The sequence below is a fragment of the Mesoplodon bidens genome, assembly GCF_964165515.1.
Source record: "Mesoplodon bidens genome assembly, chromosome: 1".
NCBI classification, from domain to species: Eukaryota; Metazoa; Chordata; class Mammalia; order Artiodactyla; family Ziphiidae; genus Mesoplodon; species Mesoplodon bidens.
Genome location: NC_138176.1, coordinates 80,205,200 through 80,223,103, shown reverse-complemented (window position 1 = coordinate 80,223,103; position 17,904 = coordinate 80,205,200). Strand labels below are relative to the sequence as shown.

General features: G+C 36.2%; 1 protein-coding gene across 8 annotated transcripts in view; it reads left to right on the top strand.

Annotated features, from left to right (window-relative positions):
• CAMK2D (calcium/calmodulin dependent protein kinase II delta) overlaps nucleotides 1–17,904 on the top strand; it is a gene marked incomplete at its 3' end in the record, with an annotated part of 293,535 nt that overhangs the window by 204,362 nt on the left and 71,269 nt on the right. For all 8 annotated transcript variants that reach the window (XM_081226703.1, XM_081226704.1, XM_081226702.1 and 5 more), the window contains exons 7-8: nucleotides 5,406–5,508; nucleotides 11,681–11,764. In XM_081226703.1, coding sequence (XP_081082829.1) covers nucleotides 5,406–5,508; nucleotides 11,681–11,764 — 187 coding nt within the window. The remainder of the gene's footprint in view (nucleotides 1–5,405; nucleotides 5,509–11,680; nucleotides 11,765–17,904) is intronic.

Genomic DNA, 17,904 nt, shown 5'->3' with positions numbered 1-17,904 from the left:
TTCAACTAACCATATTTCACACAAAGTAGTAAGATTTCAGTTCGGAGTGTATCAGAAATGGTTACTAAACTACTTCATGAACAGCTATCTGGATAGGAGGCTTCATACATACAACTGAATCTTTTAGCAACAAATCAGCACCAGTGAATTGCCTCAGTGAAAAATATGTCTTTCTTAAAGCCTACCTCCTGAAGAACAATATTTAATGGAAAAATCATTAGATGGGTAGATGGATATGAGAGTGATAGGTAGGTAGATAGATGGATAGTTGAATAGATATAGATATTTAAATGAAGATAGTAATTCTGGAGATTTGGGGGGATTGTTAACACTTTCATAGAAATGTCAATAAAATCGAATGTATGACTAGAAAAGAAAGGAATTCATTTTCTGGGAATCTGACAAGCATTCAGTAAATCCTTGTCACCATGGGTAGCAGATATATCAAATAGTGAATTCTACATTTAGCATAATTATAAAATCACAATTATTCCACTTTTTTCAGAACCACCTTTTAAAAAAATGTTTAAAGAACACATCACTTGTACATAATGTATGACTAGCTATATTAGAAACAAACTATATATATGTGACAAATTCCATAATTCATTTAGTCATTCTAGTATTTCTTTATGGAGTACTTGGTGTATGTCAGGCTGTGGAGAAACAGCTAATTGGGGAAGTCCCACTGGGGTTCTTTCAAACTACTTGATAGTGTGTGCTGATAATGCAGGGGCAAATCAAGAAACAGGAATGGAATACTGACTGATTCTTACGAACTTGCTCATATACGCACGATGATAGAAACAGTACTCCCTCATCACAAACTCACAGTGCACGTATCAGCTAGAAATTCCCCATGCTAAGTACATAAATTCAGGTATCCATGCCATGTGAAAATAAAATCAGAAGTCACTTGTACCATGTGCACAAAAGGACCTCCACCGTGTGCATGAGTGAGCCTGATATTCAGGCTTTTCAATTCATGCAAAATTTCATTTAGTTGATTTCTAGGAGCTTTGTTCACACCTTCTTTGGCAAAGGAGAAGTGACTGAAAACGCACCAAAGCACTGACTGATTAACTTCATGTTGACATATTGAGACTTTCCAATAGAAGAAAGAAATTTTAAAAGACAATTTTACTTCTTAAAAGCTAATATCCAAGGGAATGTAAGCATCAAATAATATAGAATAATAAAACTAATAACTTGCTGTTTTATAATATTCATTAAAAATGTTTTGCTTTTTTAAAAAAGTAAAACACACATGATTTCACCACCCTTATAATTTCCGAATGTTTGAGTTTCATTGGTTAGATAGATATCACATATGTGCACAGATAAATCTGTGATATCACTAATGTGGAAGATGTTAATGTGACTAATGTTAAAGATGGTCATTGCCTTTGCTGAATCAGTTCCTTAATAAAGATCATGCTAATTTAGAAATCCTCATGATGTGTTTATGAGATTTTTGAGAAGCAAAATCAAAATTATGTCTTTTTCATAAGTTTCCCCTTGTTTTATTTGATTATGGGTAATAAATATTTTTGACTACTTTAAATTCTTCTAAAAATATCTGCTGAATAGACTACCTTTTGAAAATGAATGATTTTTATACCATCAGAGGAGCTTCCTCAGTATCACGTCTTTTAAAAGGAAGGGATCAGGAAATCTGGCCTCAAGTCCTTGCTTCATCGTTTTGAACCTCTATACCTCAAACTGAGGGGTTTGAATTATTTTATCTCCCAAGTCTCTTCCAGTTCTGAAAGTGATTCCAGCAACTTGCCTCAGTACTTTAAGATACTTGGACAGTTTCAAGAAAATCCCAAATCACAGTGGAAGTAGTTGCCATTGTATCCATATGGAAGTACAAAACAAAACTTGCAAACAGTTGCTGCTCATTACAGCTGATATGCTATAAATGGTTGTTGACACTAAGACCAGATGTCGTGGAAAATCCTGCATCATTAGGAAGCAATGGGGCGGGGAGGGAACCTGTGTGTGAGAATGTCAGTAGAATCTATTTAAAAACCAACCTAAACGGTGATTCATTATAAGAATTTAGAGATAATCTCAATGTGTAAATATTAACATAATAGATTGCACTTAATTTAGAAATACAGACATTTCTCAAGTCATGAGCATTCATTACAGATATTCAATGTTATGCACATTGAAATGGCCAGCTGCACTGCAGTATAATAGCTAATCACTAATGCATATAATGTCCCTTACGAGCCCCTGTGATTAAATCCAGTGGGAGTTTATAATTTTATATATACTGTTTTGAGATAAAATATATATCTATAATGTTCATTTGTGAGATGAAGAATTAGTTAACTAGCTTCAAGAGCCTAAATTGCCCAAATCCACATAGTTAATAACAGTCAGGACCAGGAAATAAATCCGGGCCTTCACCCTCTTTCTAGATTTTTGTGCTGCCCATTTCTCTCACAGTGCTCTGCCCCATGTTCAACCATAGTTGTGTTGGAAGGCCTGAGTTTCTGATCTCACCTTTCTCATTTGTTTTAGAAAATCAAAATAATAGAATATTAGCAGTGAAGAATGTAAAGGTCATCCTTTCTAAAGAAGTAGCCACTGATTAGGTGAGAGATTCTACTGTTTCAGCTTTTGTGGAATATAACCACATATTATCTTAATTTCTGTGGACATTCATAATCTGAACTAACCTACTTGCCAATGCAGTATGTTTTTAAGTTGGAGGCTATATGAATGGTAGTAGTTAAAGAAAATCAGAAGAACTGTGTGGTGCCCTGGTTTAAATGCTGCTTTAGAACTTCTTGGTGATTAAGCCTTCCATATCTTTGCAGAACATGGTAACAAGATTATTCAAACAAATATATTCCAAAGAGTTGTATATAAATCAAATGTGTGTGATATTTTTAATGTTTCTTTATAAAGCAAATAATCCTTTAATAAAGCCAATAATCATCCTAATTTTTCAGTTTGCATTCCATAATTCTATATTTTAGGTTTGCCTAAAAGATATGCTTAAACATGAAGCTATTTCAGTGCTATTTATTTTTAAATCTATACAGTAACCTTGAAATAGACATGCCTTTTCCTGTGCATAACTGCAGCTGAACAGTCTTCACGGGTATAAGGTGAAACACTGATCCAGATGGATTTATTATTTCCTGGATGACTCACAAGGCCCTACAGAGAGGTCTTCTAGGTCATCTCTAGGTATGAATATTTGCCCCAGAAATTCAAGAGGCCATGTATGATAAAACTCTAAGGTGTTCCCTTTCTTCTGAATTGGCAGATACCTGGTGTTTAAGGGCATAATGCACACAGCACTGCCCAGAACTTTTTGATTTATTGATAGGAACGAAAGCACATTAAATTGTTTATTCACTGATGACACTGGCATTTGCTCACTTGAGATCTGAAAGACCTAAAATGATTGTGATTTCTAAAGTGACTGGAACTCTTTCCCTGAATGAGTCTGTGCTTGACAAATTAGGACAGATGTGTATTAGCAGAGCTCTCTGACATCTCAATGCTTTTGAATATGAAGGTTACAGAGAAATAAACTATCACTTACAGTTTAATGTGGTTTTTTCCAAGTTATTTATTCCATAAATTAATAGCTGGAAATCACTTCTTAATTAAAGTAAAAGGTACATGAGTGTAGTGGACCATAAACTTTAGTTGTGAAAATAAAATGTCAAATATTGATGATATAACATGGTTAGATACTATAGTATATTGATAGATGAACAAGAGTTCCAAATAATGTCAAATGTTAGATTTTAGTAAAAGTTATTTTAGTATGAAGATCTTTCATATACTTGAGACCTCGTCATCCCAACATCGAAATTAAATTATCATGTATTTAGTGTTGAGGTAAAAACCCTATCAGCCCTAAAAAATTACAAAGTTTTCCTTACAGTTACCAATTGTCATAACAGTGATGAATCTGATGGCAGTGAGCAGCAATAGCCTGAAGAAGTCTGGTACTTGGTTAAAACTTACTTGCCTACACTCTAGTTCTTGTAGACTTAACCTGATTTCTTCTGAGTTCTGGTTATGAGTCTTTGCTAATTTGCATGGCTGGCTTAATTAATAAATTAAATATTGGTTTAGGCTGTGTTTACCCAAGGTCAAAACAACCAACAGAACTGACTATTCAGTAAGGAAAAAAAGTAGCCAATTTCATGAAAAAAATTGAAATTAGTTGTTTGTCAACATATAAACAAAACCAATTTGACTGACTGAATTTTTAGATTTTTCAGACAGTCGTTTTGACACTTGGCAGAGTCCATTGTTTCCCAACATTTTTCAGTCTGAGACACACCTCTAAATTTTCTGGGTCTTATCCCAGGTAAGAAGATGAACCACTCTCCCAAATATACATACCAATCCAGACATACGTTCATCCACATAGCTAAGGATGATAGATTTACTGTACGTATTAATCAGCCTCCTTTTTCTGACCATCTTTTCCCTTCATTTCTTAAAACCCACAAAGGCAGTCCATGGAAATTCAAGACTTTGCCATGGTGCTTATTTTCCAAGTACCAATGTGTCTCGATGCCCTGGTTGGGAAACAGTGGTGTAGGCACAGCCTTATTCCAAGACTGAGTTATCAGTCCTTGAGTAATGATAAATACCCAAGAAAATAAAAATGTGTCTTTCTTATAGTATTCTGAGATGTGAAAATAAATATATAAGTAATAGTTTGAATCACACTTTGAAGACATATAAATTATGTTTTTAAAAACTGGCTTATAAAGAAAAAAATCCAACTATAACATTTGGCAAATAGTAGTAGACTCTTTCTGCCTTTAAGAATAAACAGATTCTTAAAGACAGCAATTTTAATACATAATTCAGAATAAAACTCCAAAATTTGTTCAGAAAATTGTTTGGAAACATTGAGGCATCAAAATCACTGCATTCGGGTCCAAACTCTTGAAATCAACTAGGATTTAATTTGCACGGTTTCATTTGCCAAATGTCTGTAGATTGGTCCAACTCTTGTTATCATTTTGCCAAGTTTCCTTCTGCTGAAAATGTCTGTGCTCTGTTAGGCTTCTAAGCCAATGTCCGTGGCCAAGTCTGGACCTCAAGCAGCCCTTGGAAGCATGTGAGCAGGTCAAGACAGGTGCTCCCATTCATTTGATCGCTCCCCAAGCGTATTCTCTCTTCAGCCCAGTATCTCTCCAGTACACTTAGGCATCTGTCTGAAGCCTGCACACATGGTCATTTGTTATCATTTTCTAACCATATTTTCCCTGGGATTTAGGAATGACAGTCTCCGGGAGAGAGGACAGTGCATGCCTTTTTTTTTCCCCTAACCTTATAAAATGTTAGTTTTGAATAGTCACTTAAAATAGGTTCTCACTTCAATCTCTCTTTTTTCTTTCTAAATAAAGCCTGAGAATTTGCTTTTAGCTAGCAAATCCAAGGGAGCAGCTGTGAAACTGGCAGACTTTGGCTTAGCCATAGAAGTTCAAGGAGACCAGCAGGCGTGGTTTGGTGAGTAGGACCTCTCTACCTCATGCTGCTTGTACTATTCTGGCTCCAGTCACATCCCACTTCCTAACCAAAATAGAATGGAAATGTTCATTCTGACAACTTGACTAATTTTAAGATATTGGACCTTTATATGTACCTGATTTTACTGACATTAAAGGATATATAATCTAAAAATAACTAAGGGAATAGAAGAGCAATAACACATAGACTTTTTTCTTAAAGGATGGATGAAAAAAAATGGATTCTGTTCTAAGAATTAATAGGAGGATTGCAGTAGTCAAAGAGTATTTGAGAGAACATTGATTGTTCACATACAGCCTCACTTGATGCTAAAAACACCTATGTAAATAGTAGGTACTCAGGAAATACTTGCAGAATATTTTACATATTTTGTGATTAGCAAATTTAAGTTTTAAAAATATTATAAAATATATATATAGATAGAGATTTATATAATATATGATATTATATATCTGTATATGTGTGTGTTTCGTCTCATCTTCTATTTCTCCAAAGTGCCAGTTTCCTCTATACAATTTTGATAATTTCAAAACTTCTATGTGATTAAATTTCCATTTCCTTGCAATTAAGGAAGAGATTAACTCTAAACAAATTTAAATTATAGTATTTCTAACTAGGCGTATGGATTGTTTTGATATTCAGCCAAAATAAATGATTTCAGCCACTGATTTTATGCTTCTCTTTCTGCCATTTCCCAGTGTTAACCCATTTTTCACATAGTGTCCTAAAATATAACCTCTGAGAGCCTCAGTCTTACTTCTTTTCTGACTTTCAATGTATGGAGATTAAATTTTTTAAATGCCCTTCACTTTGAATTGCTCTTCCTCTAAGCAACAACAACAAATACAAAGAGAGCTCAATAAGTGCTTTATTTCTTTTGTTTTCTGTGCAAATACTTCTCTGTATCCCTAAACATACACATGTACTAAAATGTACACAGAGCTCCCAGGATTCACCATGTCTCTCTGATCTACCCCAGCTAGTTAATGGGAGTGGCTGGTGAGGCACCCTTGCCTGTCTTCTCTGAAGGCAGCCTAATTCAGGACCTCATTTTCTGCTGCCTGTCCTGTTTCAGTAGTACCTGACCATTATCCTTGTCTGTGATACTTCTCAGCTTTAATACTGCCTTTTACATTAAGGCTCGCCTTACCTACCAGGTGAGTTTAATACCTCCAAATTTGGCATTTGGTGTGTCATATTTTGACATATAAATAAAGCTTGTACCTTTTAGCTGCAAACTGAAAGAAGGTAAGACCTAGAATTAGTTCTGTAAATGTGAGATTCAGAAACATCTTTTTATCATAGGAAAGAGTATGGTTGACACAGATAAAGAATATACAATAACAGGAGTTAGGGTCCAACAGGAAGTAGTGGGGCTATCACAGAAATGGGCAGAGCAGATCACTGGAGATACATAAATTAAGAGATCCTGCCCCTTGAGATGCTCATATTTCTATATCAATAAGTATTTAGCATGCAATGTCAGGGCACCTGTATCAGAAGAATGCATGAGGTGCTCTGGAGCACAAGAGAAGAATATGAAATTCTGCCTCTGGGGAAAGTTTCAGTGATTGGGGTAAGGCTTCTGCCTTCCTAGTGGCTGAATGGGAGTTTTATTCACTGGTATGCAAGGAGATAAAGGCATTCCAGACAGACAGATCAGCACTTGCAAAATCTCAGAGGCATAAAACAATTTTTTTCTATTTCAGGAATAACAATAAATTTGTTATAGCTAAAGTATAAAGTATACTGAGATGAGTGGTAGTTGATGAATTAGGAAAGGATTTTATGTCCTTTTGAAGGATTTGGCATTTATCTTAGAAGTTTCAGGGATCTGGTGAAAATTTTTAAGTAGAGAAGGACCTAATTGGGTTTATGTTAAGTAATGTTGATTTTGGTAGCAATGTGGAGGATGGCTTTAAGGATAGCCTGAAGGCAAAGAACCAGTTAGGCTAATTGAGTAGTTCAAATTATGCATGAAGACAGCTTGAACTAAGGAGTATATAGGAGAAAGCAAGTTACAGGTAACATGCAGAAAGGACAGGAACCCTGAACTCTAAAGGGAATCTATTTAGAAGAAATCAAAGTCCTGGAAATTGGGTTCAAAGACAGGACTCTAGTCCTTTCTAGAGCAAAGCAGGACCCTTCTTCATGAGATACCAAAAGAGGGACTTAGGCTCAGGGATGTAATTGTCAGAACTGTGTACAAGATGATGATTGGATATCAGGAATAAGCCAGAAGCCTTATTACCAGAACCAAGGCTCCAATTTAACATCGACAACTTGGATGATGCTTACATGAGTATTGGAGTTGAGCTCCTGAAATCTCTCTTGCTTGGGGCTCTATGTTTTATCTCTTCTGCTAGATCAAAAGATGTTTGAAGGACTGTATGTAGTGAAAAGTTTCTGCTTTTTGAATGAAAATACTTCAGCTGACATCCTGGCTCTGATTCTTAATAGCTACATGCCATTGGGCAAGTCACTTTAACTCTGTGAGGTCAGTGTCCTCTTTGTAGATGAAGATAATAAACACTCCTTTATGGGGCTGTTATGAGACTAAGTGAAGTAGAGCATTGGAAAATGCCTGGGCTATGAAAGCTGTCAGTAAGTTTTCAAAACTATCTTGGAATGAAACACGTGTCACAGTACTTGGCCTACACGGTGAAAGTTGTTGAGTGAATGACTAAATATCAGACTAGTGAAAGCAATAACATCCATATAAAAGTATACACATTTTCAAATTGTGATAATTCATTTTTCATAGCAAGCTGGACCTAGAGAAACAACAACAGATGGGGAGTAAAATTCCCATTTTCTCTTTAGTATGGTGATATCAGTTAAGTTCTTGCTAAGGTAGCTATTAGGGTAATGACTTTTAAGAGGTGCATTATAAGTTCTAAGGAAATTCAGCATTTCAAAAGTATAGAAACACATAGTTTTTAAGCTTAAGAGAATACTTGTTTCTTTTTTATTTTTTTCTTTAGCTTTTTTTAAGCTTTTTTTTTAAAAGAATAGTTTATTCTACAAGTTCAAGTGAATCCTCATGGTTACCTAAGTGAAGAAAAACTGGGCATATGAAGTACTACATTTCTTTTGGGGGTATTGTGTGATATATTTTAGGTTTTAGGAATAAAGGCATATTTTAATATGAACGACTTGTTTTGATATTTATTCAGTATCATCTGCCATAGTCTCATGTGTTTGATTAATTTTATCTTTTAAAATATAAGTGTTGAGTGGGGAACCTTTTTATTTTAATAAGAAAAGAGCAGAACTCTTTCTTCATTATGTATAATGCCAGAGTTTCAGGCTTTTACATAATTTTATTTCAATAAATGTGAGAGGTCTATTACAAATAAGAAAAATAAAACTATACAAGCCATTATAGAAGCTGTCTATTGTGTTTGATTATTTTTTTCTCAGTTTCTAGTTCCAGTGTTTGTTTTTCCCATGTTACTTCTTCTGTCTTTCTAGCCCCGATCTATTTGAATACTAGCCAAAAAGGCTAGAAGTAACACCCTATAACCTACTTGTTAGGAAGGCTAGAAATTTACCAAAGAGAACAGCCTGTTTCTCCTGTGGGACTGGGAATGCTCTTTTCAATACATTTCTGGTTTTTTGTTGCTGCTACGAAAAAAGGATAACTACCATGATCTTACTTCATGGAAGAATTATTTTGCTTGGTTGCTATTATGTCTCTTTTTTTTTTAAGTTAAGGTTTTTTTTAATGGCAGTATGTTGCAATGGGTACATTTCCAACGGTAAGTAATTCTGCTTTCTCTTTGTTTGGTCTGTTCTGATATTCCTTCTGGTTTTTCACAGTGAGAAACGCATGCTGTCTGTAAAGAAGGCAAGCTCTCATTAAATCTCCTGTTGATAGCATATATCATCATAAACTAGATTCTTAGGAGTTTAATCTGCTGCTGAAGAACACCTAATTTATCTTACCCTCAGTATTTCTGTATTCATGAGAACACATTGTAGCTTAAGTGCACTGTTTTAATGTTCATGCATTTAGATGTAGGCTTCACTATTCTTAGGAGTGAGGACCCCACTGACTGCTCAAATGATAGTTGTACTCTTAGCATTTGTAGTCTCCAGAAGAGGCTTGTAATAATTTACACTTGAGATTGTTCTTGCATTTCTTAGTGATTTATTTCCCTATCTTTTCTACCTAGATGCAATATCATTAACATTTCCTGCTCCAGGCCAGGTATTCTACTGAGTTATTTAAGACATATATTAAAGTTTACCAACTCTAGATAGGAGGGCACAGATTGCATATCAAAGGGTAGTCAAAATTCAGAGTAAGAAAGAACCACTGAGAACTGTAGTTAGCTAAAGAGATCTCTAACGTGGAAATAATTTAGAGCCACCTTCTGTTAGAGTAAAGGTAGAAAAAAAAATTGAAGGTCCAAGGAACAGAAAAAGTATCATCAAGGGTGAGCATGAGAAGTTTATCTTCAAGAGACCTTAAAGAGATTTTTAGGCTAAGTGCTCAGTGGTAGAAAGAAGTCATGTTGGGTGAATGAAGGGGAGAACCAGATGGGAAAGGAACTTAAAGTGCCAGCTGGGACCTCAGTCTTTAATCTGGTCTTTGGCATTGGTGTTCCATTGGGTTCCCTGTGTGTCTTAGTTTGGGAGGAGTCAGAGAGGGATGGTTGGAATGAGAGAGCAGTTATATGGCAGTGAGAAGCACTGGGTAGCTCTTGAAAACTATTGTGCCTACCCTACCTTAGAAGAGCAGATTCCATGTCTCTCCTTCAGGGACTCCTTGAACTTCACTCAGGGGAACCACCACTGTTGCTCAGTAGTTCTTTCTACTTCACAACTACTGAGCAAATGTTTCTATCAAGTAAAGTTTGAGGTAGAGATGGATCCACTGTGGTCCATGAAGAGCTTAAACTACAACCTACAGGTCTTTTCTTGAAGTCCCTTCTCATTGTCTACCCCACCCTCCTCTAAACCGAACAAGGAAAGGGAAAGTAATGAAAATGGGGGAAAAAGTTATATCCAAAATCCTTTGCCTCATTTTCTAATGTAATTTTGTTCAAAGAAGTAACTGGCTGTTATACATATGCTTTTTTTTAAGTACAAATTTGTCATGGAGATGGGGGAAAAGCTCCTTTCTTGGACACTTTGCATCACAGTAAATAGATAAGGTGATTCACCAGAGATCTGTAGTCAGAGGAATTCCCAATTACCTATCATTTTAAAGAACAGTTTTGAGTTTTCGTGTGCCTTTAAAGAAAACTTCCAAGTAGGAATAGTTATTTTTGGTATTTTTTACCAAATAAGAAATATTTTACTCTAAATTCTAGCTATAAATTGTCATTTAAGTGTACCTTATTGGACATACTGATTTATTCGATAGGAAACTTTCTTTGGCCATCTAGTTTCTCATACCGCATCCCTTAAGTTAAGTCTAGCTGATACTTGTTCAACAGTGATTCATCTGAATATTCCTGAGTCTTCTCTTTAGTTGCCAGTTATAAGCACACACTGATTATTTATTAGTACAGAGTGAGCTCTTTGATGTATTTTGGACTCATTCCTTCTCCTAAAGAGTTCTTCAGTTACTCTCAGTGCCATCCCCCACCCTGTACAGACCACCTCACTTCCAAAAATATTTACTGAAAATTTGCTTTAAGTTTGTTCCCCGGATCCATGTTTTGGGTCCTTCTCTTTTATAGGTGAATACCTCTCATAATAAAGTTATGTAGGTACCATGAGAAGTATCATCTTTGGCAAGGTTGTAACCCTATCTTCAATTTTCTCCTAATTTCTTTCCAGGTGTAGGGGAGGATGTTCTGATTCTTTTCACAGGTTTAGTTTTAACTCACACATAAACAAGAATCAGAACTGCTGACCAAATGGCCTGAAGTACACACACTGTGCAGCACAATAGATTGGCTTTCATATCTGCAGAAAGATGTGTTTTTTCTAATAAGCTACAAAGCAGGGTAGGTTAATGTTGATACTGCTATGGAGAGAAACTCGTCCAACATTATTTTAGTTCCCTGAGAGCCTTGTTTTATCTTGACAAACAGATCAACAGATAAAGAAGCCCAAAGAAGTTTCTTCCTTAGTTTGCCATTTCATATTGATTTTGTCAAGTTGGTTTTAACTCATTAATATCTGTTTTCCCTAGGTTTTGCTGGCACACCTGGATATCTTTCTCCAGAAGTTTTACGCAAAGATCCTTATGGAAAGCCAGTGGATATGTGGGCGTGTGGTAAGGAATCATTTTCATGCCGATTTTGCAGTACACCAGTATTGTTATAATTAAAAATAGTTATCTGTTAAATTTGAAGTTGATGCTCTCTAGCAATCAGTTTAGAGTTATCATTCTCCAACTTTAGTCTACAACACAGTCACGTGGAGAGCCGGTTAAAATCAGATTGCTGTTTCTGATTAAGGAGGTCTGGAGCGGGAGCATTTGCATTTTAACAAGTTCCCAGGTGATGTTAAAGCTCATGGTCTGGGAGGCACTTTGAGATCAGGGCCGTAGAGAATCCCCCTCAGAGGTCGTGGGGTTTATACTCCCATCCTGTCACCTCCACCAGGAAGCCCTTAGCACAGATGTCATGTCTGTACCACAAGATGCTCAACAGGGATTAAGAGGGAAAGAGTGGATCTTGGAATGTAATTGTTCCCTGGGGACTGAGCTCCGAGTTAGGCCTTTAACAACAGCTCTAATCAAAAAATAGCCTATGCACACTCAAAGGTATAGAATGGGGAGGATTTCCACCACATTTTTTACAACAGAATTTTTGCATGTCAACATATACTTCAAATAGGTGAGAGACTGAAGTAAAAGGGATACTTCAGGGTGTTCTGAAAATTCTTCTGCTGGAGTTATTGGCAGGAGCAAACCCTCTAGGTTCCTGACATTACATCATTAGCACAACAACTTGGTGCTTGATCTCAAACTGTGTGCATCTTGGTCTCTTAGAGTTACTTCCATGCCTAGGAAGGCAGATGTGAGAAGAGCACAATGTTTGGAGTCACAATGCCTGGGTTCAAGTCTTTGCTTTGCACCTGCTAACCCCTTCTCCTTAATATCTCTGAGTTGGCTTCTTTACCTATAAAACAGAAATATTTTACCCTCATAGAATTATATGAGGGTCAAATAGGGTGTGCATTAAATGAAGACGTTTTAGAGTTTGTAAAGCAATTTAAAATGGAAACAGGTATTATTATTCTAAAAAGTTGGAATTGTAGCCTAATTAAAGGGTAGGGTCTTAGGTGTGCCCCAAGCTCTGTCTTCCTCCTGCCTCCCTGAGAATATTTCCTAAGCAGGAACTCTAAAATCCTTTAGGTTAGAGCATTGCCACAAAATGTTATTGTTCAGATGTAAAGATTAATGGCAGATAACTCAAATATTTCCCTTGCAATAAATCAGCCCCAATACAGATCCGTTTCTGCTGATGAATTTTCAGAGGAGCGGAGTACCCTGAGAGACAGGCAGATGCAGATAAGTCTTATGGAGGATGTGTTAGGGGGTGGGGGGTTGGGTGCAGCTAGAGTGCTGCCCTTGGACCAGGCACTGGAGAGAGGCTGTGGTGTAGATGGGTCAGAACCAGGGCAAGTCTCAGTACCCTAGCTTCCACTTATAAAAACGGAGACAATAGTAGCACTTGCCTTCTAGAACTTCCGAGAGGATTTTTTAAAATAAATAAGTGTGAGTTATTATTACTATTAGTATTAGAAAATGTTTCTTTATAAATAAAGTTTCTAGATAACTGATCTGTAGCCTTATAAGAGAGGGACTGAACACATTTAAATAGATGATTCAGCATTGTAGTTCTGATCATCAGCTGAATATTATGATGCCCTCACCTGAATACTAAATTCTCTCTCTGCTTTCCTTGTTCACTTTTAAATTTTTTTCTTGCACGCCTTTTACGTTGCAGAAGATGTTATTATGGACCACCTTCACAGCTCCTAAATCATATCTCATTCATTTAAATAACTTAAATAAATCATTTATTTGGTTCTTGCATTTGAAAACACTTTTTACAATGTATCAATGTTACTGACCTTGAAGAATATCAGATCATTTAAAAAGAAAACAAAAAAACCCCTGATATTTTGTACTATAAATTCTTTCCTGGTTGTGGAGCAGAATCAGTGCTGAAGCTTACATACATACATAGAACTACCCAGCCCCTACATGGGCCCTCTGCATTAGTGGCTCTGAGCTCAGTGTGGGCAGCTGCATTTTTAACAACTATGACATATCATCAGGGTTTAGACTCACTAAACACACTGTGCTCAATTTTAATATTACTTTGGTAAATTTGGGTACACTTGTTTTTGGATTTTCTGTGTGATTGCATTTCCACAATACAGTTTGTATAGCTAACCTTTTAAAATAATGGCATATCTTGTCATAATGGAATTTCACTTCTGTGAAATGTGAGGTAACTTCTAGGGTTGAAGCTCTAACTTACTTGGCTGGAAGAGGGAAAAAAGATAGATGAAGAGTTGTTTCCCCCCTTGTTGTCTGAGCTATATCACATTCTTGAAAAATGTAAATAAATATTAGATAGATACTTCATGTATGCATACAAACATAAGTGCTCCCGTGTGTGTACACACACACACACACACACACACACACCCCTCATGAATTCCTCTAGAAACTTAGAGCCACAATGCATCTCACAGATTTCAACCCATTTTGCCATAAGCAGAGCCACCTTCCATTTTCCTCAATCCTATCCTTACCTTTCCTTTTTTTTTTTTAACATCTTTATTAGAGTATAATTGTTTTACTATGTTGTGTTAGTTTCTGCTGTATAACAAAGTGAATCAGCTATACGTAGACATATATCCCCATGTCCCCTCCCTCTTGCATCTCCCACCCACCCTCCCTATCCCACCCCTCTAGGTGGTCAAAAAGCACCGAGCTGATCTTCCTGTGCCATGTGGCTGCTTCCCACTAGCTATCTATTTTGCATTTGGTAGTGTATATATGTCCATGCTGCTCTCTCACTTCATCACAGCTTACCCTTCCCCCTCCCCGCGTTCTCAAGTCCATTCTCTATGTCTGCATCTTTATTCCTGTTCTGTCCATAGGTTCATCAGAACCATGTTTTGTTTATTTTTTTTTTTAGATTCCATATATATGTGTTAGCAGACAGTATTTGTTTTTCTCTTTCTGACTTACTTCAGTCTGTATGACAGACTCTAGGTCCATCCACCTCACTACAAATAACTAAATTTTGTTTCTTTTTATGACTGAGTAATATTCCATTGTATATATGTGCCACATCTTCTTTATCCATTCATCTGTCGAAGGACACTTAGGTTGCCTCCATGTCCTGGCTATTGTAAATAGTGTTGCAATGAACATTGGGGTGAATGTGTCTTTTTGAATTATGTTTTTCTCCAGGTATATGCACAGTGATGGGATTGCTGGGTCATATGGTAGTTCTGTTTTTAGTTTTTTAAGGAACCTCCATACTGTTCTCCATCATGGCTGTATCAATTTATATTCCCACCAACAGTGCAAGAGGGTTCCCTTTTCTCCACACCCTCTCCAGCATTTACTGTTTGTAGACTTTTTGATGATGGCCATTCTGACCGGTGTGAAGTGATATCTCGTTGTAGTTTTGATTTGCATTTCTTTGATGATTAGTGATGTTGAGCATCCTTTCATGTGTTTGTTGGCAATCTGTATATCTTCTTTGGAGAAATGTCTATTTAGGCCTTCTGCACATTTCTGGATTGTGTTGTTTGTTTTTTTGATATTGAGCTGCATGAGCTTCTTGTATTTTTGGAGGTTAATCATTTGTCTGTTGTTTTGTTTGCAAATATTTTCTCCCATTGTAAGGGTTGTCTTTTCATCTTGTTTATGGTTTCCTTTGCTGTGCAGAAGATTTTAAGTTTCCTTAGATCCCATTTGTTTATTTTTATTTCCATTTCTCTAGGAGGTGAGTCAAAAAGGATCTTGCTGTGATTTATGTCATACAGTGTTCTGCCTATGTTTTCCTCTAAGAGTTTTATAGTGTCTGGCCTTACATTTAGGTCTTTTATCCATTTTGAGTTTATTTTTGTGTATGGTGTTAGGAAGTGTTCTAATTTCATTCTTTTACATGTAGCTGTCCAGTTTTCCCAGCATCACTTATTGAAGAGGCTGTCCTCTTCATTGTATATTCTTGCCTCCTTTATCAAAGATACGGTAACCATATGTGCATGGGTTTATCTCTGGGATTTCTATCCTGTTCCATTGATCTGTATTTCTGTTTTTCTGCCAGTACCATACTGTCTTGATTACTGTAGCTTTGTAGTATAGTGTGAAGACAGGGAACCTGATTCCTTCAGCTCCGTTTTTCTTTCTCAAGATTGCTTTGGCTATTCAGTGTCTTTTGTGTTTCCATACAAATTGTGAAATTTTTCATTCTATCTCTGTGAAAAATGCCATTGGTACTTTGATATGGATTGCATTGAATCTGTAGATTGCTTTGGGTAGTATAGTCATTTTCACAATGTTGATTCTTCCAATGCAAGAACAACATGGTATATCTCTCCATCTGTTTGTATCATCTTTAATTTCTCCCATCAGTGTCTTATAGTTTTCTGCATACAGGTCTTTTTTCTCCTTACGTAGGTTTATTCCTAGGTATTTTATTCTTTTTGTTGCAGTGATAAATGGGAGTCTTTCCTTAATTTCTCTTTCAGATTTTTCATCATTAGTGTATAGGAATGCAAGAGATTTCTGTGCATTAATTTTGTATTCTGCTACTTTACCAAATTCATTGATTAGCTCTAGTAGTTTTCTGGTGGCATCTTTAGGATTCTCTATGTATAATATCATGTCATCTGCAAGCAGTGACAGCTTTTCTTCTTCTATTCTGATTTGGATTCATTTTATTTCTTTTTCTTCTCTGATTGCTGTGGCTAAAACTTCCAAAACTATGTTGAATAATAGTGGTGAGAGTGGGCATTCTCGTCTTCTTCCTGATTTTAGAGGAAATGGTTTCAGTTTTTCGCCATTGAGAAAGATGTTGGCTGTGGGTTTGTCATATATGACCTTTATTATGTTGAGGAAAGTTCCCTCTATGCCTACTTTCTGGAGAGTTTTTATCATAATTGGGTGTTAAATTTTGTCAAAAGCTTTTTCTGCATCTATTGAGATTATCATATTGTCTTTATCCTTCAATTTGTTAATATGGTGTATCACATTGATAGATTTGCGTATATTGAAGAATCCTTGCATGCCTGGAATAAACCCAGCTTGATCATGGTGTATGATCCTTTTAATGTGCTGTTGGATTCTGTTTGATAGTATTTTGTTGAGGATTTTTGCATCTATGTTCATCAGTGATATTGGCCTGCAGTTTTCTTTCTTTGTGACATCTTTGTCTGGTTTTGGTATCAGGGTGATGGTGGCCTTGTAGAATGAGTTGGGGAGTGTTCCTTCTCCTGCTATATTTTGGAAGAGTTTGAGAAGGATAGGTGTTACCTCTTCTCTGAATGTTTGATAGAGTTCGTCTGTGAAGCCATCTGGTCCTGTGCTTTTCTTTGTTGGAAGATTTTTAATCACAGTCTCAATTTCAGTGCTTGTGATTGGTCTGTTTATATTTTCTCTTTCTTCCTGGTTCATTCTTGGATATTTGTGCTTTTCTAAGAAATTGTACATTTCTTCCAGGTTGTCCATTTAATTGACCTATAGTTGCTTATAGTAATCTCTCATGATCTTTTGTATTTCTGCAGTGTCAGTTGTTACTTCTCCTTTTTCACTTCTAATTCTATCAATTTGAGTCTTCTCCCTTTTTTTCTTAATGAGTCTGGCTAATGGTTTATCAATTTTGTTTATCTTCTCAAAGAAGGAGCTTTTAGTTTTGTTGATCATTGCTATTGTTTCCTTCATTTCTTTCTCCTTTATTTCTGATCTGATCTTTATCATTTCTTTCCTTCTGCTAACTTTGGGGTTTTTTTGTTCTTCTTTCCCTAATTGCTTTAGGTGCAAGTTTGGGTTGTTTATTTGAGGTGTTTCTTGTTTCTTGAGGTAGGATTATATTGCTATAAACTTCCCTCTTAGAACTGCTTTTGCTGCATCCCATAGGTTTTGGGTCATTCTCATTTGTTTCTAGGTATTTTTTGATTTCTTACCTCTTCTTTTTACGCTTTTTTTTTTTTTTACAGGCAGCCACATCCCTTTGTGACAAGCCATGCCCCATTTAAAGCATATATTTGCCACCAGCTCGCATTTTCTTTAGAGATAGTAGCATCTTTTAATTGCATGCCTAGAATGCCTTGGGATCATGCAGCTAACCACAGCAATGTTTTAGATATTCTAATATTACATATTTGGGGCAAATAACCCCCCACTGCCCACTGTCAGGAACATCATAATGGATTCTT